This window comes from Micromys minutus (assembly GCF_963924665.1).
Source record: "Micromys minutus genome assembly, chromosome: 28".
Lineage (NCBI taxonomy): Eukaryota > Metazoa > Chordata > Mammalia > Rodentia > Muridae > Micromys > Micromys minutus.
The window spans coordinates 17,550,020-17,576,836 of NC_137963.1; the positions used below are offsets into that span (position 1 = coordinate 17,550,020).

At 45.2% G+C, this 26,817-nt stretch overlaps 1 protein-coding gene and 1 pseudogene across 2 annotated transcripts in view; both read left to right on the forward strand.

The window, feature by feature from the left end:
• Positions 1–26,817, forward strand: part of SUSD1 (sushi domain containing 1) — a gene marked incomplete at its 3' end in the record, with an annotated part of 114,092 nt that overhangs the window by 38,321 nt on the left and 48,954 nt on the right. Inside the window, exons 6-8 of the mRNA XM_080940173.1 lie at positions 4,880–5,059; positions 14,894–14,991; positions 15,916–16,102. Of these exons, the coding sequence (XP_080796299.1) occupies positions 4,880–5,059; positions 14,894–14,991; positions 15,916–16,102 (465 nt within the window). The remainder of the gene's footprint in view (positions 1–4,879; positions 5,060–14,893; positions 14,992–15,915; positions 16,103–26,817) is intronic.
• Positions 25,948–26,727, forward strand: LOC308438543 (RNA-binding protein 7-like; annotated as a pseudogene). The gene has a single exon. The product of its transcript is annotated as an RNA-binding protein 7-like (transcript).

Genomic DNA, 26,817 nt, shown 5'->3' on the forward strand with positions numbered 1-26,817 from the left:
TCACTTCACACATTCTCCGCCTTGCTGCCTTTTTCCCTGAAGTCTTGATGTAAGCCCTCACGACCCTGGAACACTTGTTTCCATATGCCTGTGGAGCCAGGACCAATTCCACTGTCACCAGAGATGCATCCTGGCCTTCATTTGTCACCAGTGGAGTGGTCTCTGAGAGCCTGCCTGACCCCAGGAGAAGCATTTTCCAGGCAGTCCTGGTTAAGCAGAGGCAGGAAATCCTGCAGTGACACTCTCTGCTTATGGACCCACCCACCCAGGAATGCTCCTTTTAAAAGAAAGGTTTACAATTAGCTTGGGTTTTTCCATCCTTTGATGGGTGGGATCTCACTCTCAGGATTATGGTGCTTTCGTGCCGTTACACCTCAGAGTTTGGGCTTCTTTTAATGGTCTCCTCTAACAACTACTGTTTTGTCCACACCCGTCATGTCTCCCAGGCTCCTTTTCCTGCTAAAAGTGCACTTGAAATTTTCTGCTCTGCCTTTAAATCTCCAGCCACACTATAAATCTGGCTAGACTAAGCAAATGGTGGTCATGCCACATCCTCGACGTTACGACGTCTTAGGAAGTTTTCTCTGCCAAACAAATTAACATAATACTTTCAAAATCAGCATCACTCAAACTTTTAGGGGCCAGGCAGGACACAACTCTTTGGCAGAGTGTGACACAAATGACCCTAGCTCAAGCCCCAGCAGAACCTGTGTTTTCTGAAACTTCATGGGCTGGGCCTTCACTGTCTGCACTTTGCTGTTCTGATCTTCGTAGCTGCTGCCAGAATGGCTCCTTAAACTCTTCTAAGGCTCTCTAACCCATTCTTAAACATTTCTCCAACAAGCTAGTACAGAAGGTTTATGAACCACACGGTCAAGTGTATCACAGCCGAGACCCCACTTCCTGGCACTGATTTCTGTGTGAGATGCTCTCCTGGTTGCTGTGACAAAACTTCTAATAGAATAAGCTATGGGAAGAATTGTTTATTTTTGGGTCATATTCAAAGGGAAATAGACTTTTATGTTGGGAAAGGCATGGTGGCCAGTTTCGTCCATGACAGCCATGAGCTGGTGGTCTAACTTGTATCTCAGAGGACTGGGGAGTAGAAGGGATTAAAAGCAGGTCTAGGGTACTGTCCTAGACGTAATGCCCAGCAATATGTGTCTCCCAGCATGGACCAAAACAATCTCCCAAAACAGTGCCATTGGCTAGAGAGCAAGTCTTCAAACTTGGAGCCCATGGAGGCCTTTGCACACTAAAGCTCTCGTAGCCAACATGCATAACTTGATACATTCCCTGGGTGATTCCTATTGACAAATGCTTAGAACAATGTGCTTTATCCAGATCACGCAATACGCCCAACTATCTTCTGCCAAGGGATTATGCTACATGAACATCTCAGCAACGGAAACTCACAGAACTGTGGGCTCTGTCAGCCCCAAGCCTTCCTCTTGAGAGACCAATCCAATGACTTCTCATCAATGTGGTGATTTCTTTTTTACTATTAATTATAAACTTCTTGCAATCACAACTAAAGTCCTCATGCCTTCCCTTGCTCTTGAGTATGTTTGAGACAGAAACCCATCTCACGGTCCTCCATTGTTCTTATTCTCTTGGAAGCTGTATTCCTCTAGTAATTCAGTTCTCTCTTGACGGCTTCCTGTCCTCAGCTCACCGCTGAAGTCGTTGGGAGTCCATATTCAGGGAACGCTAGGCTGTGTTTCCAACGTCAGTTCTTCACTGATGTTTCCATTTTCAGCCTTATTCCCTCTCAGACCTGCTCTGGCTGAATCCTGGCTTAAACCAAATGTTTTGTATATGAATCACTGGGCAGTCTGAGAAAACATTAACTACTCGCTTGGTTGGCTGCTCATGTGTACACAAACAGCGAGCACACTGATGCCTTGCAATGTTTGGGGCCGGTAGAGGTTTGATGCTGGGAAAACACAGTGAAGGCTAGGGGGTCATGCATCTGGTAAACATGTATAAAAAGAGAACAGAGTCCTGTGACCAAACATGGGACCTAAGAAAGATAGAGATGGGATTTCATGCAGCAATTTCCTCATTCTAGCCCCAGGACTGCTTATGATTTGAGTCTATGTTGGCTGAACACTAAATTTAACCAGAATATTGTTATACAGAATATTCTAATGTACCATAATAAATACAAAATCCTGGGCTATTTTATTTATTATACATCTCTAGATAGTTACAACAGTGACCAATGAGATTCTGATCTTGGAAGCATCTCTTAGGAAAGTAAGTCTACATCCTACAACAACAGGCCAAGCATCCAGAACGAGGCAGAGAGGAGCACGTTCATTAGATCCGCTAACTCTGTATCAAGGACTTAAGAGAAACGTCCTCCTCTCCAACCTTCTTCCTCCCCCTTCTTTTCTTTTTTTATAGCATTGGGCATAGAACCTAGAGTCTTGTGCATGCTAGGAAAGCCTTCCACCACCGAGCCCACATTTACTTCTTATTTTCCAACAAGGTTTTGCTCCATTTTTTCCATTGGCCTTGAACTCACAATGCAGCTCAGACAGCCCTTAGACTTTTGATCTTCTCTCCTCAGCTTCTGGGGTAACTGGGGTGACAGCATATGCCAGCAGGCTTGGTGAGGCCACCTGTTCTTAAGGCCAAGCATGGTTGATGAGGCTTTGGGGGCATAATATAGCAGTGTCTTTATTCTGAATGCTTTAACTCAGTAAGTGAGCTTTTATTTTAAGGGTATGGATGGCAGGAATGGCAGCTTTTTCTGGCTTTTTACAGATGAGGTAGAAAACTCAAAATCAAAATGAATGGCATATTTTTTTCCCTTTTCATTTTTAGGTACAGCTGAGATCACATGTAGGGTTATTATATTTCTCCCTTGCTCCCAGTGTTTTTATTTGTGTGTGTGTGTGTGTGTGTGTGTGTGTGTGTGTGTGTGTGTGTGCATACTGATTCTGAATGTATCCCGAGGAACCGTTATTATTTGTTTATTTTTGAGACAGTGTTTCTCAGTGTATCTCTGGCTGGTATATAACCCACTTTGTAGACCAGGCTGTCTTTGAGCTCACAGAGATCCTCCTGCCTCTGCCTCTCAAGTGCTGGGATTAACAGCACTCCCAGGCTGACTTCACTGCTCAAGTTTTACTAAAACCCTTTGGAATTATGTTTCTGCTACTAATTGTTTTACATTGCTAAACCTTTAGAGTCGTTTAAGATTCTATCAAGTGGCCCATTTTAAGTGGCTGTAGAGATGTGCCTGTGTACCTTGCCAATTTCATTGTTCATCCATGTTTTTCCCAAAACCTATGTGCTCCATTTCTTAAGATTATACCTATTCTGATTTGTTTTCTTGTCAAACAGGGTTACTTTTTACTTTTTGGTAGAAACTGTAAGAGTCTGTTAACAGACAATAACCAGTATTTTTCAATTTCCTGGGTCTTTTTGAAACACACATTATATAATCCTTTGTTCAGCATATGTATGTAATCAACTTTGGAATCAAAGAAAGGAAAAGCCATGCAGTAGTGATGCCCGTGTATTTTATACGGATGAGACCTGCTGTTTGGCTCAGTGGTGTACCGTGGACATCTTTTTACACTAGTGTGTGGATCTTTCTGGTCTTTTTATGACTGCTCAGTCGTACTCTGGCTTATTTGCCTGGTTTTCTGTCACCTCTTGGGCCTCTTGTAGCCCAAGCTGGCATCAATGTAGCCCAGGCTGGCATCAGTATAGCCCAGGCTAGCATCAATGTTTTTCTTGCCTTCACCTCCTGGGTACTGGGATGACAGGCAGGCTGACCACACCTACTCCCAGCTCTCTTCTGATAAACATCTGAGTTGTTTCTGATGTTTCAACATTAAAGACAGAATTGCACACGCACTCATATTTATTTGTAGGTTGCAAGTCTTTTATCTGAAATGAAGTTAAAAAGCCCCCTAAAGGATGCTTGGAAAGTGGGCTTAGATCTGAATGTGAACCCCATCATTGAAGTCAACACAACCAGTGGAATTTAAAGCAAGAAACTGAATAAAGCCCAGAGGCCTCGAGCCATGGATGCAGCCAGGGGGCGAGAGCAAGAGACAGAACCGTCTGTTCATTAGGCCTGTGCTGGTTGGAGACAGTCCCAGTCTGTAGCCCAGGCTGGCCTACCTCAGCCCCCCAAGTGCTGGGCTTGCAAGGATTTATTAAGCCAATATTTTTTAAAATACTTTTGAATTTTTGTCAGAAAAGGTACACATGACAATTCTGAAGATTAAAAGTCTCTGGAGATCCTGTACTTGTGCTCTGAAGCCTGCTTTGGCTGGATTTAATATATATATATCTTTTAAGGTTATAGAAAAGAAACTTGAAATCACTCCAATGCTTTCTGATCTTTGCAGACGACCTTTCCCCCTGAGAATATGTGTAACGGGAATGTAGAAAGATAAACACCCTCTGCATTGCTTTGTTCTAAGCATGTCGAGGATTTCGTAATATTTTATTTCCTATTCAGTTGACAACAGTTGCTACCACTGCACCATCATCCACTGAAGAGTTAAGGACCTGAAGATACGTAGTACAAAGTCCCGGAGAACGTTAGCATGTAAATGAACCCTACGATGTATTACTTCATATACAAGGAGCTCCAGACATAAGCCATCTCCTAATTTGCCTCTTCTCTCTGTGTGCACGTTTGAAAATTTCATTAAATCCAGGCACACCGGTTTCCTATGCTTCTGAACAACCTTAATTTTACATAATTACATTTGAATTATTTGAGGGAGTCGGTTTTCCCTTTTCCCTGATGAACGGCCTCTGTTATCACGAAATGTTTCTTTCTGAGATCCTAATTGTGGGGATGGAAGTCAGAGCTCAGCACTGTTCCCTTCTTGCCTCTCGGTTGCAGAGATCAGCTGCGGCAGACCCCCTGAAGTTCAGAAGGCCATCTTGGTCTGGAATCAGAGCTCCACCCAGGGGACTGTGGTTCACTATTACTGTCAGGAGGGCTTTGAGAGTCCTGAAGGAAAGATGCTTTCTGTTTGCACAGAGAACGGCTCCTGGAGTAAAATCACCCATGCATGCACAGGTACGGATTTCTTTCTGCTGGCCTCCTGCTTACCTAGGAGCAACACCAGAGGGGGCGTGGAGTGGTCCCTGCCTTCCTCGGGGTCAGTCACCTCTGCCATCTACCGGGACAGGCATTTGGCTTCAGGTTTATCAGCTTAATCGTGATGATTTAGAACGTGGATGGCGAAAGTAACATATAGAGGGAATTTTACACACCCATCTTTTGAAACACCGTAATTTACTGTGCGCATGCGCATGCGTGCGTCTTTACCTTCTCTCCTTAGCCAGCTGAGAAAATCTATTCTGTGAACCATTTTCTTGGAGTATATACTCCTAACACATTTTGATATGTCAGCTTTTCAGACAAAAGGTGACAGAATTCAAGGAGTTAAGTTTTATTTAATTGCATTGTACCGGTTTGTTTTCCCTACGCAACCCATTGGTTAAGTTATACAGATTCACACCATGGTAGAACCTGTCTCCAAACTTCTTATTTTCTAAACCTGGGCCTATCATTCCTTCTCCCCATGGCCACTGGTACCCTGCCATTCATCTGTTTCAATCATAGATAATTGAGACTTTTTTTTCTAATTGAATTATTTCAACTAGCATAGTATTGTTAAGGTTTACCAACAATATAGGATGCATCATTTTCCTTACTTTTAGAAGTGAAAAATATTCTATTGTATACATACATACATTATTTTAAATTTTTTTCTTTTTTCTTTGCGTTTGTGTGTGTGCATGTGTGTGTCTACGTGTGTGCAGGTGCACACGGAGGCCAGAATACAGTCTCGATGTTGTTCCTAGGGGCCCCCACCTTTTTCCCCCTTTTTCTTCTTTTTTGAGACAGGATCGCTCGTTGACCCAGAGCTCACCAATTAGATTAATCTAGCTGGCCATGAATCCCAGGGATCTGTCTGAATCTGTCTTCTCAGCACTAAGACTACACATGTAGGCTGCTGCGACCTGTTTTTTTACGGAGGTTCTGGGTGTCGAACTCGGGCCCTTGCTCTTTCCTGCCGAGCACCTGTGGTCCGAGCCATCTCCCCGTCCCTGAGAGAGAAATTTGATAACATCCATCTTGCCCATCTGTTCATCCCAAAGATATATATTTAGTGTGCTCTATGTGTGAAGCACCACATGTTTGGAATTTACAGTGTGGTAAAGAACCAGATCTCTCCCAAGGAAGTGCACATTCACATGTCCTTGTAATGTTTTGTAAATAAACTCAAAGTCTAACCGACTGCTGAAGCCTGTGAGGAAGGAGTATTTGGGCAGTCCTTACATTCAGCTATTGCCTTCATAGGCAAAAGACGTGGGCTGCGAAGTGGGGAGGAAACAGAAGACTCGAACCCAGAGATCTCGGCCACCTTGTTTCAGAGATGTCCCCCTGGCTGAGCAGGGAAGTAAGAACAAGCCAGATCCATCTTCCAGCTTTTCTCAGGCCGAACTCACTAGACTGGTGTGATGTCTAACAAGTCTCTCTAACTTGGCATTGCCTCTCCGGCAGCCCCTCCAGGACTGACCTGGAGGACTTAAGATAGCTTTCTCCCAGAATCGGATCCCCGAGGAATAAGAGAGCCTTGGATAGCTGTGGTCCCTTTGCCATTTGCCTGCTCCTCAAGGTCCTCTGCTGCCACCATTCAGAATTCAGTTGGGGCACAAGGATTAGTCACTACATGAAAAACCAGGGGATCTGCACGGGGCACAGTAAGCTATTAATTAGCTGATCCTTGTACAGCATTTTGAAGAACAAACATGTTATGTAACTGCTAATTATAATTACTGTCCTCAGCCCTCCACCTTTTACTAAGTCTGTGGCTCCAGCTGCAGCTGTTTTCATGGGCTTATGCAAGCTTTGATTTTGGGAGAGAAAAAGGCATTCTCCCTGGGAGCTAGGCTCTTTCTCTGAGGAGGCTTGTGTGCCCTCAATCAGGATTGGCAGCTAAATTCGATTTTCACAGATAAAGGGAGTGATTTACATGCTGATTAATTCATGCTTCTGTGCAGATCATCTCTGGAGGGGTAGGCTGGAGAAGCTTCTGGAAATGGAGCAAGAGATGCTGGTTGTCATGGTTCTTAGCTGGTCCCTTTTCTTAACCCTGTTTTTTATCAGTCTTAGGTCATCCCGACTCCCCCTGCGTGTTTTTGTTTTACTGGGCTTCACGGTTCACGTCTTTCCCTATCATCGCCTTTCCCGGTCTACCCCTCTGTCCGTGTCTGTGTTTAATTCCAGACCGGGTAGAACAGATTATCTGCACACAGATTGTTTTGAATGACTTTAAAATATTTTTGAAGCCCTGTGCCTCTGTTCGTGGCTGGGATCTGTAACGTTTTTAATAGTGTGAACTGTAACAAGGTGGTAGGAAGTTTTTCCCCCCTCTAAGGCCAGTTTGAACTGGAAACTCCAGACAGCTGGGAATTAGGCAACAACCACTTTAGTGTCTGGAAAAACCCGAGGTGGAAGCTTCACGTTAATGACTCAGTTTTACTTCAAGATCAAAGAGGCTGATTTGTTCTGGACAAGACTGTCCCATTCGGTTCAGGCTATTCCCTTTCATGTTTCCAGTCTGGGTTAATAATTACAAGGTTAACACTGCACACTCCGTCAGGACATCACTGCGTGCTCGTAGAAGAGCGGCAACTCGGTTAAAAAGCTGTTGACCTCCCGGGGGTCTTTCTATATCCCACCATGTGCCCTGGGTACTGCTGCAAAAGCCACCAAGCTCCTGTTACCCTCTGTCCCTCCTGCCCCTCCTTGGTTGTCACCAGCCTAGTGAGTGCTCGCTTGAAGCGCTGTACATTTTACGTGGGAAAGAAGGGCTGGTTCCAATAAATGGACACAGCACTACATTAGCCACACTGCTGGGCTGGGTCTGAATACGTACATTACATTTGGACTACTGACAGACATCATTGCTGAGTTTCTAAACACCAGCTTGCACACCCAGGGTTCTCTTGGGGGCCCTAATGCTTAATCTCATTTCATCCCCCAAACCTGTAAAGCAAGTATTTTCAGTTCACAGTTGAGTGATCTGAGATGCATGGAGGTTAAGCAATTTCCTTAGGTCATTCTGTAACTAGTACTTAATGGAGTTACGGTTTGAACTCAAGTCTGGAAGCCCTGGAATCCCACACTTCCCTGCTCATGCTTTCCCAAGCTTGAATAATTTGTATACCACACTGATGATCTTTGACATAACTAAAGAATTATTTTCATAGCTTGTTTTTTAAATAACGTATATATAATTATATATATATGTATATATATACATACATACATACATACATACATACATACATACACACACACAAATATATTCACACATTTTACACACATGGGCATATTTAGATGAAGTTTTGCTACAATGCTCAGGCAAGTCTTAAATTCCTGTTCTTAAGAGATCCCCCTGCCCTAGCCTTCCACCATGCCTGAGAAATACTTTTCGTTTTAATATACCAATCAAGGATTCTTTGTAATACGCGGCATATCATGACTCTGATGAAGTAGATGTATTTTCCCTAATACGCACAAAAAATTAATACCCAGTGAACATATAAACATTTATTCATGTGCCATAAAAATCACCATAAAGTGTGTAATTTACGTTAGCAGTTTGGGCATGCCGCTTTTATCCACGTTACATGACTTTACCTTAAGATTTAACACAAAGAAAAACTCTAAACTCTGTTTAGAGCCAAGCACACATCTCTTCAGTGATGTATCCCCGAGTCTTGCTGCCCCGGTCAGCAGAGTGTGCCAGCTTTGCAGTCTGGGAACGGCCCCAGAGCTTGGCTCTGCGCTCCATCGTACATCGTAAGATCATCATCTCTTTTGGAATCAGGAACTGTTTAGACTGGAGATAATATTGAACTTACCCACCTGAATTGATTCTTGTAAGTGTTTTCAAAACACAAAGAAGGGCCCACACTGTAAACCAGGAGAGTAAACTAGACTGCGCCCGACCCTGAACAGTGGATCTTCTGAGAGCCATCGGTAAACTCTGTTTGTCTCCCTTCCCTTGTTACCTTGGCCTATCATGGGGCGGAGATTGGACGTCACTTCCCTTCCCCCACAAATGACCGTCTAACTGCTAAACCCACGTTCTGTCTTCACCCTACTCTAGCCTTTCTATACTGTGGTGTTTCTCATCACTCATTTAACCAATCCAGCAGAGGAGAAAACACTTTGTGAATGTCTTTGTCTAAGGCATTTGCTAAGTTTAGAGAGAAGTTCAGCTTTCGAGATGACAGCTTCCCTCTAAGAAGTAGACATTAAATAACTAATTAAGAATGCAGTAAATGCCACATAGAGGAATACTAGATGTTAACAGAATATAAAATCCATATATGTATGTTATACGTACACACATATACTATATTTTTACAAGCACCTACATCAATGGGATAAAGTAAATCAAAGAAAAGGGATAAAGGGTGGGAGAGAGGGAGGCTGACCTTGCCTTTTGGCCTTAACGACTGCTGTTCCTCTCCCTGGATGAAGTGAGGAAGAGCAGGCCGGGAGTGGGGGCTGAAAGGAAAAGATGACGGGGCACCACTGAAAGGAAAAGTCCCGGGTTTCTGCACCAATGTTAGGGGAAGGATGAAAAGAGTGGGGGGGCATATGGCCCATGGAGGTGCGGCAAGGCCTGGGGGCAAGGGAGATGCCTCTCAGGGACCCATGTTGAGAATCCCTTCCCCCAAGGGACCAGCCACATGACGTTATAGTATAGAATAGTTTATTCAAGTCACTGGAGAGTTAAGAGGGCAGTAGAGGCAGAGAGAGAGAGAGAAATAGAGGAGTAGAGGCCGGCCATGAGCACATGGAGAGAAAAGGGGGAAGGGAAGGGGAAGAGGAGGGATAGGACAGAGAGCAAGGCTGCAAGAGAGCATGAACAAGAGAGAGAGGAGGGGGCAAGCAGCCCCTTTTATAGTGTCAGGACACTGGGGCGGAGCATACCTGGCTACTGCTGGGTAATTGAGGGGTGGGGTACACCTGGTTGTTGCTAGGTAACTGAGGGGTGGGGTTTACAGAATCCCAACAGGGGCCACACTCCTCATTCTCTTAGTGACTCGCCTCCATCCCTCCGCACTGCCCTTGTCTGAGGGTCTCCTTGGGTATCGGTGTTCTCGGGATCTGTCCTGAGCCCCTCTCCGCGACCTACTTGGATGTCTTCCTTTCACCCGCCACATCTTCTGTTTCCATGCACAGACCCATGGCTTTTAGGGCTGTTTCCCCATTGGTCAGTGAGCAGAAGGGCCCTCCATTCTGACTCTTGAGCTCGGAGGCTGGCAGTCAGCCTGGACTTCTCTCTGTTCTTTCCTCCCTCTCCCCCTCCACTAATCTCCTACAGAATCGTTTCTTGTTTTATAATACAGCATCTCAATTTCACCCTGGAGCCTCTTTACCACTTTAGTGCAGAGACTCCTAGCAGTGGGGCCTGACATGTCTGACAGTCTGGACTCTGTCCCTCATGCCGCCTGGCCCTTGCAGGTTACTCAACATCCAAGCCTTGGGACTATAAATTGGACATGGCTCTGTCCAGCCATCGGGTCATTTTGAAGGTTAAAGTCCTGTGCACACTCTCTGGTCCATGGTTATAACTTAATAAGCGTTCATTCTTATTGTTTTTATTATTTCTTCTTATGGCTGCCGGAAAACTGAATTCGGCCTAGGAAGAGCCTTCTGAGGCCGACACAGAGGACCTTGAGGAAATAGCATTATATTCTATTTTATAACCTCCGGTCCTTCTGCGCCCCAGTGCTTCCTTTCAAATGGAAAACCGTCCCCATTATTATCCTGCAGCTCGCCTCCGCTCAGAGTGTCTGTCCTCAATCTGGCAAGTCAGCCCTTCCTCGGTGCATCCTGCGATTCCTCTGTCCCTCTGCAGCCTGGCTTCTGCACCCAGCTGACATCTCTGTCTCATTCCTCACCTCGCTGGTCTGATATTCAGACTCACTGTGTGCTCTCCTCCCCACCCCCACCCTGCCCCCTGCTCTCCCTGCTCCGGGTCCTCCTTACTTTGTGCCCTTTGGTACTTGTGTGGAGCCTGCGGTAATGTTATTGCGCTGTGGGTTGCCTGAGACTGTGTTTGCTCCTTCCACTAAGCAGTGTGCTCCTTGTGGGAAGAACTGACAGTCTAGTCTTCTTCACAGTCCAGTGTTTGACACAGGAGGATGCTTGTCACCGGGTAGCAATGCTGTCAGTCATGGGCAGCAAGTGAAAGAGGAGACCAGACCGAACAAGACTTTCGTATGCTTTTTTTTCTTTGTTTTCAATTTTTAAAAGGATTTATTACTCACACACATATATGTATATGTATGTATACATATGTGTGTATATATGTGTATATATGTATATATATATATATGTAAAATCTGTCTTCAGACACACCAGAAGAGGGCATCAGATCTCATTACAGATGGTTGTGAGCCACCATGTGGTTGCTGAGAATTGAACTCAGACCCTCTGGAAGAGCAGTCAGTGCTCTTAACCACTGAGCCATCCCTCCAGCCCGTTTTCAATTTTTAAGGCAGTTGTTCACTTAGTTTTGTGTGTGTGTGCGCACATGTGGAGGTCAGAAGCCAACTTATGGGCATATGTTTCCTCCTCAGGGTTTCGGGGATCAAACTCAGGTCATTGTCTTGTTGATAAGGGACTTTATCCACTGAACCACCTCGTCAGTCCCTATGCATTCTTTCAATGACTGGCATAGTTAAGATTAGTCTACACTTTGCCAAGTGTTATATTTTCAAAGCGCAGCATTAATACAGACATTTAACACCTGGAATTTTTTAAAAAAATAAGTCTTTTCAATCTGTTTTTAGGTACTTGATGGGAAAAGCCATCAACTTTGTTAAGCTGTTCTGTGGGATGGAATATCTGCATCACTATAATCGGATCTGGGTTCCATCTGTGCAGATCATGGCACAGGCTGGAGGCAGATGGCATCTTTGAGATGTCATTTACAGTTGTCATAGTGAAGGAGCAGAAAGGAAGAACAGGAAAGGAAACCCTCTTCTGATCTCTACTTGAACGACACAGGCACCCCGAATAGGAAGGCTGTTTGCTTTATTGGCAATTGAGGGAGACGATGGGGCGGGGAAATACCTCTGCTTCCTCTGAACCAGCTGCTGAGTTACCATCAGAAAGCTGTCTGAAGAAGCAGAGATGTTAAAAGCCCTGGGCTTTAATCGGCAGCCGCAGAAATAGCCAGTTATACTTGAAGTTTAGCCAATGATGGGTTGACTAGTATCAATACCACCTTTGCTAACTAAGGAGATGAAAGAACAAGGCCATCACATTTTTTTGTTTGTCTATGTTTGGTTTTTCCCTCCTGCTGACAACTGGATTATCTTTTCCACATTATTGTGTTCTGAAGAGGAATATTGATGTAGAAACCTGTGAATATTTTAGGCTTCATAGCTGATGCTCTGATATCTCTAATGTAGTTTCCGTTACTAATATATGACTTGGATTTAAAAAAAAAAAAAAAACAAGTGTGGTGTGATGTAGACCCTAGATAATGCCAACATGGAATGAGTTAGTAAATATGTAAAATCAGTGATAGACATAGACCGTGTCATATGAGCAATTTAGAAATCCAGGAGAATCCGGAGTTGACCTTGGTTTTGACAAGAGAATTACATTAATAGATTTACTGTTCTTAGTCAATAAAAGGAGTATTATTTCCTGAGGCAAAGAATTAAAGAATTATTGAGTTATTTCCTCCCCCCCTCGTGTGTGTGTGTGTGTGTGTGTGTGTGCTCACACGTGTGTGTAAGCCAGAGGTCAACCTTGGGTATTGTTTCACAGGAACCATCTGTTTTGCTTTTTTGAATTTTAACAAGGTTTATTATTTTTAAGGCTGTGTCTCTGTGTCTGTGTGTGTGCAGTGACTGCAGGGGCCAGTATCAAATCCCTTGGAGGTGAACTTATAGGTGGTTGTGAGCTGTTTGACGTGGGTGCTGGGAACCCAACTTGGGCTTTTGAAATGAGATTTTTCACTACTCAGTCTCACCTACTAGATGGAACAGCGATGCAACCAGTCTCCACCTTCCTAGCGTTACAGCTGTAAGCACGTAATACTAAGCCCAGTTCTGGGCCTGACTCCAGCCTCATCGAGTAGATTCCGGTGGTGTCCAGTGAGCCCGTCAAGCTGGTTACAGTGAATAAGTAAACAGCAAACAAAATGAACATTGGTTCTGAGGCTCAGACCCAACTTCTCACTTACCTTGATGGCGGTGTGCCTAGAGTTTCTCCCCAAACGGAACCATTAGTTTGTATTATTACAGAAAGATTCGGGAAGCAGGATTAGGGACCAACAGGATTAATTGAGGGAAAGAACAAACCAGTGTGAGGATGCTCTAGCATCCGGGTCTCCCTGGGGAGGGGGCGCTGCAGCATCCGGGTCTCCCTGGGGAGGGGGCGCTGCAGCATCCGGGTCTCCCTGGGTAGGGGGGCTGCAGCATCCGGGTCTCCCTGGGTAGGGGGGCTGCAGCATCCGGGTCTCCCCTGGATGCCGCACCGCTCCACAGCAGATTCAGCATTCTGAAAGGCTGTGGAAACTCAGTCACTAAGACAGTGCCTCCAGAGACAAAATAAGGGCAATGGCTGGTCCACTAGCTCCTGTCTCCAGGGAATGTAGCCCCCTTCCCTTCTAGGCTGCTTGTGTAGGAGTGTGTGAGCCACAGCAAGGAAACCCCAGAGTAGAAGACAAGACACAGTCAGGTCTTCAAAGTGGACGCAGGGCTGGTATACACTAGACTTAAGAACCTGTGAAATTTCTGGCTCCCCGGGAAAGCTAGAATAGGGTCATAGAATATTCTTTCTGGATGAAATGGAAATTCTTGTCTCCAGTGGTGATAGGGCAATGCCTAACCTAAAATGTTTTTTTTTTGTTGTTGTTGTTTTTTGTTATTTTTCCCTCTTCTTTTGATGTTATTGTAAAAGACGTTGCTTTATTGTCCGCTAGTCATTCATTCCTAGTGTATAGAAACGCTTATCAACCCTGTGGCCTACGACATTCCCCAATTCCTTCCTAGGTTTGTGGGTTTGTTTGTTTGTTTGTTTAAGGTTTGAATTCTTTAGGGGTGTCTGCATATAAGATCATGTCATTTGCAAATAGAAATAGCTTTCCTTATGTGTAGGAAATTTGATTTTGAGAAGTGAAAAGGTAGGTTTTCCCCATGCCATGCTCAACAACTTTGTGAGTGGTTGGAAGGCAGCGGGAGTCCAGAGAGTTTTCCCACATTCCCAGATTCATCGCAGGAAGTGAAGTGCAGGTTACTTCGAACCAGCAGAACCGGGAGGAATCCGGCTCCTCGCCAGATCAGGGTCACAGGGCTTCTGCCTGAAGAGTCCCAGAGTGATCGGGGACTCTGTGGAAAACTTACTTGTTCACCCCAAGCTTCTCTTGAGGGACCATCCTTATTCAGCAGTCACCTGAATGAATGAAGCAGTTACACCCAGGGTAAGATGAGGGAGAAGCCGCTCTTCCCTGTGTGCCTTTAAGGAAGCTTCCAGTCAGAGCTCATTTCTGGACCTGGCTGTAGCCTCTGTGGAACCCCCAGTGGCATCCAGTGGCCTGGCGGGCTTATCACAATTGGAGTCCCTCCCCACCCTCAGGCAGGAATCTTTTCCTTTTCTTGCCTGGTCAGGTAATGGGCCAGCCTCATGCATGATGAGCCATCTGGGATTGCTAGAATTGCTCATTTCAGCGTCTGAACCAGAACATGACTGGCAGCAGCAGACGCACCAGCCGGCAGAGGCCCCGAGTCCACGGGCGTTCCCCAGAGCCCACCGACGAGGTTCATGTGCCAATTACTTTATTTTACTTTTCTGTCCTAGAAATAATGGTAGAAATTCATGATGTGTCGGTGTTTAATAATACCTGTGTGAGGTGGCAGATAAGCCCAGAGAGAGTGAACTCCAAGATCATGTACTTGGTAAGTAAAGGGAGTTGGTTTACCTTCCAGATGCAGAGATGGAAATGTGACACCAAAGAACTTGCCTATATAGGAGGTTCGCTCCCCCTCCTCCCTTCCGCTCCTCCTTCCTCTTCCCCACCACCTCCCTCCTTTCCTTCTGCTGGCTTTTCTTCCTACCTTCAGTCACACAAAGTGAAACCGCATTTGTTTACAAACATATAGGAAGCAGCTACAGATAGTGTCACTCCTGAAACAGCGCGGTTAATTGCTTGGTCTAAGTTGGTGTAGAATCATTCATTTAGAAAATGATTATTTTCTCTAGCAGGTCGTGAACAATGTTATCACACAGGTGACCAGGAAGGCTGACCAGTGATGCTTCTATTGCTAGGGAAATAACAACCAAATCATACAGTTTAACACTCCTCTCTACCAGCGATATGGTTCAAATGAGAACTATGAAGATGCTTAGTCAAATTGTTTTCTGGGTCTATTGCCCATTTTTAAAAAGTAGGTGGGGTTTCTAAGATATGCACATATTATTCATCTGTCATATATACCATCTCACTGAGTGTGATATGGGACAGGCATTTATGCTTGGCATTCTCATTATTACTTCGTTTCCAAGAACGTATGCCTTTCTGACCCAAAGAAGGCTGGAAGCACGTGCTGATTTGGCATGAGAACTTCCTTTTATTGTCCATCATTTGTGATCCCAAGAGCAATGAGTTCTCACCTCCTTCTCAGCTTAGGTCCCATTGGTTCCTGGGCTGATTGTCTTCAGGTACTTCATGGCGGAGCAGACTCTGTCTTTGCTGGTTACTCACCCCCATGGTTACATAGTATCTAAGATGTGACCCTCAGAGAAACAGCACCGAGCACCGTGAAGCCTCAGTGATTCTGACTGGAGTCATGGTGGATTCTCTTGTCTTTCCTCTTCTAAAGATACACATTGAAAGACAGGAGCCAGATGCTGTGGAATCAGTTTATGAGGAGACAATCAATGTGACCACAGACAGCAGAAGCCCAGAAGTGTGTCTGCACCTCCAACAAGGAGCCAATTACACCATCCGCATTTCTGCAGCCCCTCCTAGACGCTCTGTGCCCGCCATTCTTGACCTCCAGACTGTTGGTAGGTGAAGAAAAAGAGTCATTTCTTCCTGGGGAATTCTGAGCACAGATGTGGGGAACCAAGAGGGCAGGGAATTTCTGTCAGTGTAGATGGAAGGATGAAGCTACCCCATGGGTAGGACCAGAGCAGGCATAGTTGGAAAAATTCACACTCTGTTGTCGTCTAGCTGAACGGCAACTGAGCCCTTGGGGACAAGTGGTGGTAACAGAAAGGACATTAGATGATGATGTCATGGGTTTGCATGGGAGGGTCTCACAGCTTATATTTGCTAGGAAGCCCAATAGGCCTTTCTTTCCTTTGTTTAAGAAAGAGGAGAAACAAGAGAAGTAGAAGGGTTGGCGTCTTATTTACTATGAGCTGGTCTGGCTGCTGAGTCAGTTAACAATGGTTTAGTAGGAACAGGAGGCAGCCCTAGGGTACAAAGGGCTCCATATTGGTTGAACGGGGAGTAGGCCCAAAAGAGTGTTAAGAAATAGGAACAGGAGCCAGACGTGGTGGTGCATGACTTTAATCCTTGACCTCTATAGTCAAATGGGTACCTGTGAGTTCGAGGCCAGCCTAGTCTATATAGAGTTCTAGCCAGGGCTGCATAGCAAAACCCTGTCTAAAAGAAAGAAAAGGAGGAGGAATAAGGGATGGGATAACAGCTGGGTAAAGTGCTGGGCACACAGCATAAACCTGAGTTTGGATGCCCAGTACCCTTAAAAGCCCTGAATAGGCATTTATCTGAAATCTCAGGAGGTCAGGGGGATCCCTTGTGCTTGCTGGTCAGCCGCTCTAGCCAAATCAGTGAGCTCCAGGCTCAGTGAGTCCTTTTCTTAAACATGAATGATTCAGGATGCCCAGTGTTGACCATTGGCTTATCGGCCCACACATGCAACCACACACCCATATAAACACATGCATGAACAAACACAGGCATGCTTGCAAAAAGTAGGACTAGACTACTACACGTAATTGTCATGGGATTTAAAAAATATTTCACAATTAGAATGAGTTGTGTGAACCTGGTGATCAGGCTGGTGCTGCAAGCATTTGCCAACTACGCTGTCTCCACAGTTCAAGTAGGATCTTTGTTTACAGACTTCCGGACCAGAGAGATGGCTCAGAAGATAAGAGTACTTACTCTACTTGCAGAGGGTCAGTCCCCAGCACCCACAGGACAGCTCACCACACTGTAACCCCAGTTCCAGGGAAGCCCATGTCCTTTTGGGACCTCTATGTCACTCTCATACATGTGTATGCACACACATACATATACACACTAAAAACAAAAAAAAATCATTTTAAAGGATTTGTGTTTAATCATGCTTTAAAGATAAACTCTGGACAGCAGTTAGTGGCATTTATTATTTGTAACTAGTTGTTTGATGCCCCATTAAGAAAAGCTACCTAAGGGGGCTGGAGAGACAGCTCAGTGGTTAAGAGCACTGGCTGTTCTTCCAGAGGTCCTGAGTTCAATTCCCAGCAACCACATGGTGGCTCACAACCATCTGTAATGGGATCTGATGCCCTCTTCTGGTGTCTGAAGACAGCTACATTGTACTCACATAATATAAAATAAATAACTAAATCTTAAAAAGAAAGGAAGGAAGGAAGGAAAAGTTGCCTCAGACATTGCTGTTACTACACATGGGGGAAATGACAATCTACCATCAGGCAGAAGTAATAAGACAATTTGCCTATTGAAAAACTTTGAAATTAGGCCTCTTAGGACTTTTTAATGAATGAAACGTATTTTACTTCAGATATATAAGTAAGAAAAAAAGATAAAATTTATTTAAATCCAATGTCCTTCCCTGCATCTCTCACACCACAACTCTCTACAGTGGGTCTATCTGATTCCAAAGATCACATTTTTCCCCCCAGTGGAAAATGAACTTGAGGGGTAATCAGATATCTGTAAGAATGTGGTCTTGACTCAGCAACAGATGTGTTTGAAGGCCTCTGATGACTGCTTCAGGTCATCAGATACAATGGACGCAGGAGGCAGCAGTCTGCCGTAAAGTCTTGTAAGCCTCCAAATTAAATTTATCTTTGAAGAAGTATTTATGAGTAAGTCCATGTTCATCGATGCTGTTTATTAGTATTTTCCAGATTTTGGAGTTTGAGATCCAAACTAAAATCACGTTAATGGATAAGAAGCATAGGGTATGACCGAGGCTGGGGTCATGTCTGCACTGCATAAACCACACATGCATGTCACATACATCTACATTATACACACACCACAGAAATTACACACACATGTAAACACACACACATACACACCATACACACTTATCTCACACACACTCAATCACACATAAGCCATATACATATGCATGCAGATACAATATATCCATACACACACACAAATATGAAAAGACACAGACCCATCCCATGCAGCTAGAAACAAACACACACATACACAGACATATCACACACACAGAAAGATACATCATACACACATATATACATGCAAATACAGTCATATCACACACTCATGGAAAGGCACATACAAACATGCAAACATACACAGACATATCACATACATATACAAATGTGCATACACACACACACACACACACACACACACACACACACACACACACACACACTGTGACTGCTCTTGGGAAAGTCTGAGTCATTCTCAAACGCACATTTGCTCATAGATTCATTAAGTTTCGCCCCTTTAATAAGTTGCTTTGTTGACACCTTTGCCAGTTTCTTCCATGACTTTGTCAGCCCATGTTTTCTAGAATGTTTTAATGTGTGTGGGGGTTGGAAGGTAGAGCACCTGCCTACCTGTCTGTACATGTGTGTGGACCGAAGACTGGCCCTGACTATTCCTCTACGTCCCACCTTTTCTGTTGTGCTTGAGACAGGGTCTCGATAGGTAGCCCCCTAGGTGTCCTGGAAGTCATTACATAGACAAGGTTGGCCTTAAACTGGCAGAAACCTCCTGCTGGGACGGAAGGTGGGCACTGTGTGCTCTGAACCACCAACCCAGGGCCTGTTTATTCTTTTCCAGGGAACGGTCTCTGGGTTTCTTGTCCTGTCCTGCAGGACCCAGTTATTCGAGGGGTACCATGCCTGTGGGGAAATGGGCGAGAAAGAAAGAGCAAGACCAAGCAAAACGGTTGTCAATGCCTCATTTAATGTTTCAAAGGCAGCGAGTCTGTATTTCCCCTCTTCTACCAAGTTAAATTCATTTAAATTTATTATTTCTTCTCCACACTTTTTAAAAGTTGGTTTTATCGATACATTTCCAAACGGGGTGTGTGTGTGTGTGTGTGTGTGTTTGAGACATGATCTCATGTAGCCCAGGCTATCCTCAAACTTACTATGTAGCTGATGCTAGCCTTGAACTTCTGATCCTCCTGTTTCCACCTCATTAGTGCTGGGATTGTAGATGTGTCGTTGTACCCAGCACACTTTTAAATTTTGTCACTAACTGTATGCAAAACTCAACACATTCCCACATTTTTCTATTTAATAATAGAAGTCCCGGAGGCTTCTCTCTCCCTTGCAGATTTAAGCTTTGACAGAATTTCCGAGACGCTGTCAATTTCTCTCTCCTTCTTTGCTTTTAAGGTGTGACTTAATTGCTGTGCTGATTTTCTTTTGGCTTAAATAGTTATTTTAAAATGTGCGCATCTGTGTTCTCTTTGCTCTTCCTTTCATCAGCGGTACAATCGCTGTGCTGACTCCCCCTTTAAAGACTTAATTAGAACTGTATCGCATCACCCAATTAGCATGACAGATATGCAGGCATACGTACATGTCTTAGGGTTTTACTGCTGTGAAGAGACATCATGACCATGGCAACTCTTCTAAAGGAGAATACTTAGCCGGGATTGGCTTACAGTGCACACGGGCAGACAGAGTGCTGGAACAGATGCTGAATTCTACATGCAGGTCTGCAGGAAGCGGGTAGGGAAAGCCAGCCACTGAGCCTGGCTTGGGCTTCTGAAACCGCAAAGCATTTTCTCTCTTTCTCCTCCCCCTCTCCCCTCTCCCTACCACCAAGGACACAATTCCTTCAACAAGGCCACACCATGTTGCAGTAAATATTAAAAAATATTCAAAGGTTTATCTCTTTACTGGCCCTGAGGTCTCACTCCTTAGTCCTGGTTTTAGTTCCAGCAGCACGCACCTCTGTTGCCCGGTCTGAGCTGCCCTCACGGCCCAAGCCTGTCTGTGCAACTCCCTTCCCTGGTGGTTTTCTACTGCCTATTCTCCGCCTCTGTCCCAGGGTGTTTCTGTACCCCAAAATCCTACAAACACAACTCTACAACCCGATAGCTTTTCATACAGGTTTATATATCCAGCTTTCAATCCACAAACCCTCTACACAACAAGATTGCATCAAATAGATAAAGATACAAACTGCCTTTCTATATGAGATATTAGGCCTGTAAAAATCCTTAATCTTCATAGCCTTTTAACACCAAAATAGGTTGCTAGGGTCTCTGGGGGCCATTTTTATTTATTTAAATCAGTATTATGAAGTTACCTGTTTCCTTATGACATTTCATACCTAGTTTGGGTTTTTTGTTTTGTTTTTCATTTCCTGTCTCTTCCTTTAATCTCCTTGCCCCCCACCTCCAGCCTTTAAGAAAAAAAAAGGTTTATTTGTTTTTACTTTATAAGTCAGATCCTCTGGAGCTACAGATTGTGAGGCATCTGGTGTGGGTCCCCTAGAAGAGCAGCAAGGACACCTAGCAGCTGAACTATCTGCTCAGCCTTTTTAATAATTACACTGTCATGTTAATTACTTCTGGTCTTATTACATTTTAACGTCCTTTGAGGATTTATCGGCACCTTGTGGACTTTACTGCTTGGTTGGACTTTCTTCGGTGCAGCGGATGCCGGATAAGAGTAAGCTAGCTCAGTGTACGTTATTAGATCAGCCAGACTTCGATTGTGTAGTCTTCCATTTTTCTCCTGTAAGGGCTAATTGGTTTCTCCTGGATGATTTGATGCTATGCTTCTCAATCTTCCTGATGCATGGATAGATTCTTTCACTAATGGCGTAGCTGGCTCTGTCTGCCCAACATCATTGGCTTTACCCTTGGATGCAGTACGGACTTCCTCAGTTTCTTTGTGCTTTTGTGTTTGCATAACATACGGCTAGCTATCCTCAAAAGCTGAGTGGGTGGGGCTGCCATGAACAGCCCTGGGAATAAGAACACACAGAACCTTTCTGGGGAGAGGCTGGTGTTTGAAGGGAGAAGCAGAACAGACTTCTTTTTATTGCTTCCTGGGTGATAAATTCCGTTCCAGCATTTTGTTTTCTTTTTTTTCATGCCACATTCCCGTGTCTTTTGTTTCATTTTCTTTTCTTTTTATTGGTTCCACAGGTTTCTGTTTTCAGTGAGTCAGACAATACAGATTTTGTTTTTCTTCTACAGTTACCTGAATCTTTAAAAGATTCTATTTGGATGTGCACCTCTCTGATTACCAGTGTTAAGGCTCCACAGTGTTGGATTCTGTCTTAGTCAGGGTTTCTATTCCTACATAAAGCATCATGACCAAGAAGCAAGTTGGGGAGGAAAGGGTTTATTCAGCTTACACTTCCACATTGCTGTTTATCATAAGAGGAAGTCAGGACTGGAACCCAAGCAGGTCAGGAAGCAGGAGCTGATGCAGAGGCCATGGAGGGATGTCACTTACTGGCTTGCTTCCCCTGGCTTGCTCAGCCTGCTTTCTTATAGAACCCAGGTCCACCAGCCCAGGGATGGCACCACCCACAGTGGGCTGGGCCAGGGATGGCTCCACCTACAATGGGCTGGGCCAGAGATGGCTCCACCCACAATGGGCTGGGCCAGGGATGGCACCACCCAAATGGGCTGGGCCCTCCCCCCTGATCACTAGTTGAGAAAATGCCTCACAGCTGGATCTCATGGAGGCATTTCCTCAACTGAGGCTCCTTTCTCTGTGGTAACTCCAGCTTGTGTCAAATTGACACAAAACCTTCCAGTACAGCTTCCCTCTGAGAAAGGAAGACAGAGCTGTCCACCGCTGTATTTCTTGCCCTCCTTTCCTTAGGCTGTTGGTCTGACCGGTCTAGCGCTTTAGTTTTGTTTCATGATGGTTGCTTGTAGCAATGCTTTCTGCCACCATATAACCTGAAGTGTGTGTTTTAATCAGTGAGGTGTTAACTGCCAGTCTTTCTAAGGTCCCTTCTCTATTTCTTCTTCCATTTCTGCTTCCCAGTCTAGAAGATGGTTTCTAGCCTCTCTCGCCGTGGAAATGGAGTCCTTTCTTAGCCCACAATTATTAGAGAGTGTCTGTTGTTGCCTTTCCTGTGTTAAGGGTTTGAGTGGAGATTAATCCTTGGCTTTGGGATTTAATGCCTTAATGGAGGGTAAGGGGGAGGAGCCAATGAAGAGTCAACCTTGGGTCGCCTACAAGCTAATGGAGGGTAAGGGGGAGGAGCCAATGAAGAGTCAACCTTGGGTCGCCTACAAGCTAATCTGAGGCTCCAGCATCCAGTCATACCTCAAGCTCCCCTGCTCCTGCCCTGTTTCTATCCCTATGAGGCGATCTGGTTTTCAGTATGGATACCAAGAAAGCTCCCGTTAAGCAGTAAGGCATTTCGCTATCTGTTTGTGCACGTGTTAAGTGTTGACTGACAACATTGTGTAATCGTCTGGCCTGGTTGCAGTTCAGCAGTAAAGGATCCTTCCCATGAAGCTCCAGTGTGTGGGATGTAAATGCTGTGCCCTTGATCAGCCTTCCTAGGGCCCTAGGGGATTTAGATCTCTCCACACGTTAGTAATGATTTCCTTCAAATCTCTGTTCAGATTGCCTGTGTGCGCATGTTGCATATGTGTGCTTGTGTGAACATGTGTACATATTGTATGCTCACGTGTGTGTGAACGTTTGAGTGTGTGTATGTGAGTGTGTGTGTGTGTGTGTGTGTGCTCATGTCTATAATGTACTGTAAGTTCTGTTGTGCACTTTTATCTTCTCTTTGAGAAGCGTGTGGGAGATCTCAGCTAATTTCTCCTTTATTTCTGCCTCTCAACATTTTCTTCCGAATACATTCTTCTTTCACTAGAATTATTTTGAATGTTTTAAAGAAATTATTATTGAAGTAATGAATAAGAAGTGTGTAATCTTACTATCATGTTGCTCTGAAAAAAAACACAGCAAAACAAAACCCCTGGTCCCTATATGCATGCCTCCCTCTCCTTCCCGTCGTGAAAGGGGATCATCTTCTGGATTACTCATCCTGGAAGACAGAGCTCTGTCTAGACTGGTGCTTCCTCATAAGGGGGATGGTCGCCCCTCTGACCTCACTTTTCACTGGCTTATATTAATGTGCTTATCTCTGACCTCCCAGTGAAGGACTCACGGATGGTTGGGTGAGCTGGCCTTCTTTGAGGAGCAGCTGTGGGGAAGCCCGCCTCCCTGAGTGTAATTTCTGAGCTCCTTGCTCTGTTGACTTGTAAAGCTGTTGGCCTTGGGCCAGCTCTGCTCTGCCTGGCTTCATGACGGTGCGGCAGCCTACCAAGCAGGGTCAGGCTGTCCTGTCAACCCAGGGTTTTGTCACATGGAGTTTTCTGGTCCTGAGGTCTCCATTAAGATGATCTTCCATGTTGCTGGTCTCCAGAGTGCTAAGGAATGACGGTTGTCACTAGCCATAGTCCCAAATACACCTTTTGTCCCGGCTGCCTCTCAGGTGGGTCTCCAGTCACGACACCCAGAATGTGCCCGATCTCAGGTGGTCTCCGAAGCTAAGCAAGCCTGGGCCTGGTTAGTACTTAGATGGGCAAATTGCCTGGTGACCTTTAAAACACATCCCACAGATGCCCAGGCACCACGTAGAGGTGTTGTGTCTGGTTCTGAAGTGCAGTTAGATTTGGGGACTGACTGACGGTACTCTACAAGGACATTCATGACTGACTGTGGCCTTTCTGGCATCCCCCATGGTTCAGATTCTCTAGCCCTTCCTTTGAAACTTGGAGACCGAGCTTGCTTGGAAGGCAGGTTGAAGAGCTGCCCTGGGCGTCCCCATAGCCAGGTCTCTTTTACACTAGGATGAGCGTAGAAGTCCCCGTGTGTCTGCCTTGCATATGGCAACCAACCTTTCCTGCCAACCCAGATGCAAATTCTGACCCATTTTTAGTTATTCTCAGTCACTTCTGTCAGGAGTGGGTGTTGGATGTAGAAGCCAGATGCCTTCGTTCCCGCACTGCCTTCCTCTGAACTCAGCCTGTAATGGCTACGCCACACAAGAATTGTCTCGAGTGGGGACTTGCAGACTCTTGCGGCTCTGCATGTCTTCTGTCTGTGTGTAGTCATAGACACCCCGTGCTGTTGTCTCCGAGCATTTCATACATGGTTACGTCTGCCATTCCTCAAAATCCTCTGGCTGCCCCCCGCCCCGCCCCCAGTTTTGGATATCCTTGTGAAAACTTTAAACACCATGAGATAAAGGAGATATGATGACAGGTCTTCAAATTCTTAGAACCGTATTTTCACATCCTCCAGTTCTAGTCAGGAATATTGTCTCTCAGCTAATTGCCTTGTGCTGCGGCTGTTCGAGATATTGAAAAACGCTTTGTGCAACCCTGATTTTGACTGGAATGATTCGCCATTATCATGAACACTTCTTAGGGGGACACAGACTCTTCTGGGAGATTTACATATTAAATGTGATTGTAAAAGAAAGTCTCCCTGACGGAGGTTTGTGCTTTTGTTTGGGGCTTTGGATGTAGCTCAGATCGGGGAGTAGTTTGGACTTGTGAGCCTGTGGGTTTGATCACCAGTACCATGGAAAGGAAAACAACCAACCAACCAAACAAACCACCTTTTTTTTATTGGTAGAAAAGCATATTTGTTAGGACATTTAATTTTCCTTAGAAATTGCTTCGTTACCCCCAGACTTGGGGTTCTTTAATTCATCCTGTGGAGCCTCTTCTCTGACAGCATTAAGAAATAAAGGATTGCAGGGATTTCCCACCCACCCCCGCAGGGGGATGACTTTTTCTATATAACGGCCAGCTGGAACAAGCTGCCTCCTTGTTGCTAATTACCGGGCTGAGCACTAAGTAACTGGAGGAACGCTGTTTGCCTAGAGAGCAGCAAACCGGATATCCGGCCTTCTCATCCATGTTCCAGTCTTTTTCTGTCGGGAAGCACCAGCCCTGAGGTCCTAACCCATAGAGTTTTATGCGCCATTTCCCTTCTTCTCAAGGTGTCTGTCCACAGGTGCGCTTCGGGACATTTTATTATGGCCCATCTAAGTGCAGCTGACTGTCGACAGAGGTCACAGCTTTATGGCAACATTTCCTTATCTCACTCAGTTCCCAGCTGTCCGTGATGTAAGACACCATGCTGGATACGTTGATTTCACAAATGAGAAAATTTAGGTTTAGAAGAAACCCTTCTGAACCTTACCTGGCCACGTTTATAGAGCTCAGGAGTTTTTCTGGGTGTGGTGGAACTTCACATGCCCATAATTCCAGGACCCAAGAGGTCCAGGAAGAAGGGTTATGAGTAAGAGGCTAACCTGGGTTACATAGCAAGTTGAAGGAGGCTTGCGTGGGCTACAAAGTGAAATTCTGTCTCAAAAACCAAAACCAGGGCTTGAGAGCCTCGGTGGTTAGGAGATTTGTGGTTCTTGCAGAGTTCGGGTTTGGGTACTAGCAATCACTGGCTGTTCACAACCATCTCTAACTCGAGTTCCGACAGACCTGATGCGGTGTTCTGGTTTCCAAGGGCGCCAGCCAGGCATGCGGCACATAGACAAACACGCAGGCAGAACACTCTGAAATTGAAAATAAAGAAATCTTAAAAAACAGAACCGCAGCGAGCGGGCAGCCTTGGCCAGAGACTGGACCGGTGTGGAGATGGGGGCGGCGGCCGCGGAGGCCCACCATGGGTAACCTGAAGACGAAGGTGACGGAGGAGCTCCTTTTCAAGCTGTTCCACCAGGCTGGGCCAATAATAAAGGTGAAAATCCCAAAAGATAAAGATGGCAAACTGAAGCAGTTTGCATTCGTGAATTTCAAACACGAAGTGTCTGTTCCCTACGCCATGAATCTTCTCAATGGAATCAAGCTTTTCGGGAGGCCTATCAAAATTCAGTTTAGATCAGGAAGTAGTCACACCTCTCGGGATGCCGGTATGTCATATCCCAGCATCATGTTGGAAATTTAAGCCTTACCTCCACATCTCCTAACAGCTGTAAAAGGACGGTGGGTAACGTGACTCCGCCAGCACAGGCCGTCCAGAGGTCCTTTTCATCTCCAGAAGATAATCAGCGGCAGCAGTAATGAACAGTATCTTCAGACAGATGTCATATGTTGGGAAATTTGGTTCTCCACACGCAAATCAGTTGGGATTTTCACCGTCAGTTCAACCACATGGTCACACCTTTAACCAGTCTTCCAGCTTCTAGTGGCATCAAGAGTCACTGTCATCTCAATCTAAAAGACAGAATTCTCACCCCTACCCAGCTGATGGACACTACAGCCGTGAACGGCGCTACTCTGACCATGGGTCTGATTATCACTACAGAGGAAGCCGAGGATTTCTACTATGACGACAGGAATCCTGATGGCTGGAGCCAGGACTATGATAACAGAAGGGACAGTAGAGGTGGGAAGTGGCCCTTATCCCGACACTAACAGGCATTCCAAGGACACTGCTTACAGGGCCATTTTAGGTCCTTTTAATTAAGTTGTTGCAGAAATAATTCTAAAATCTGTACAGAGTAA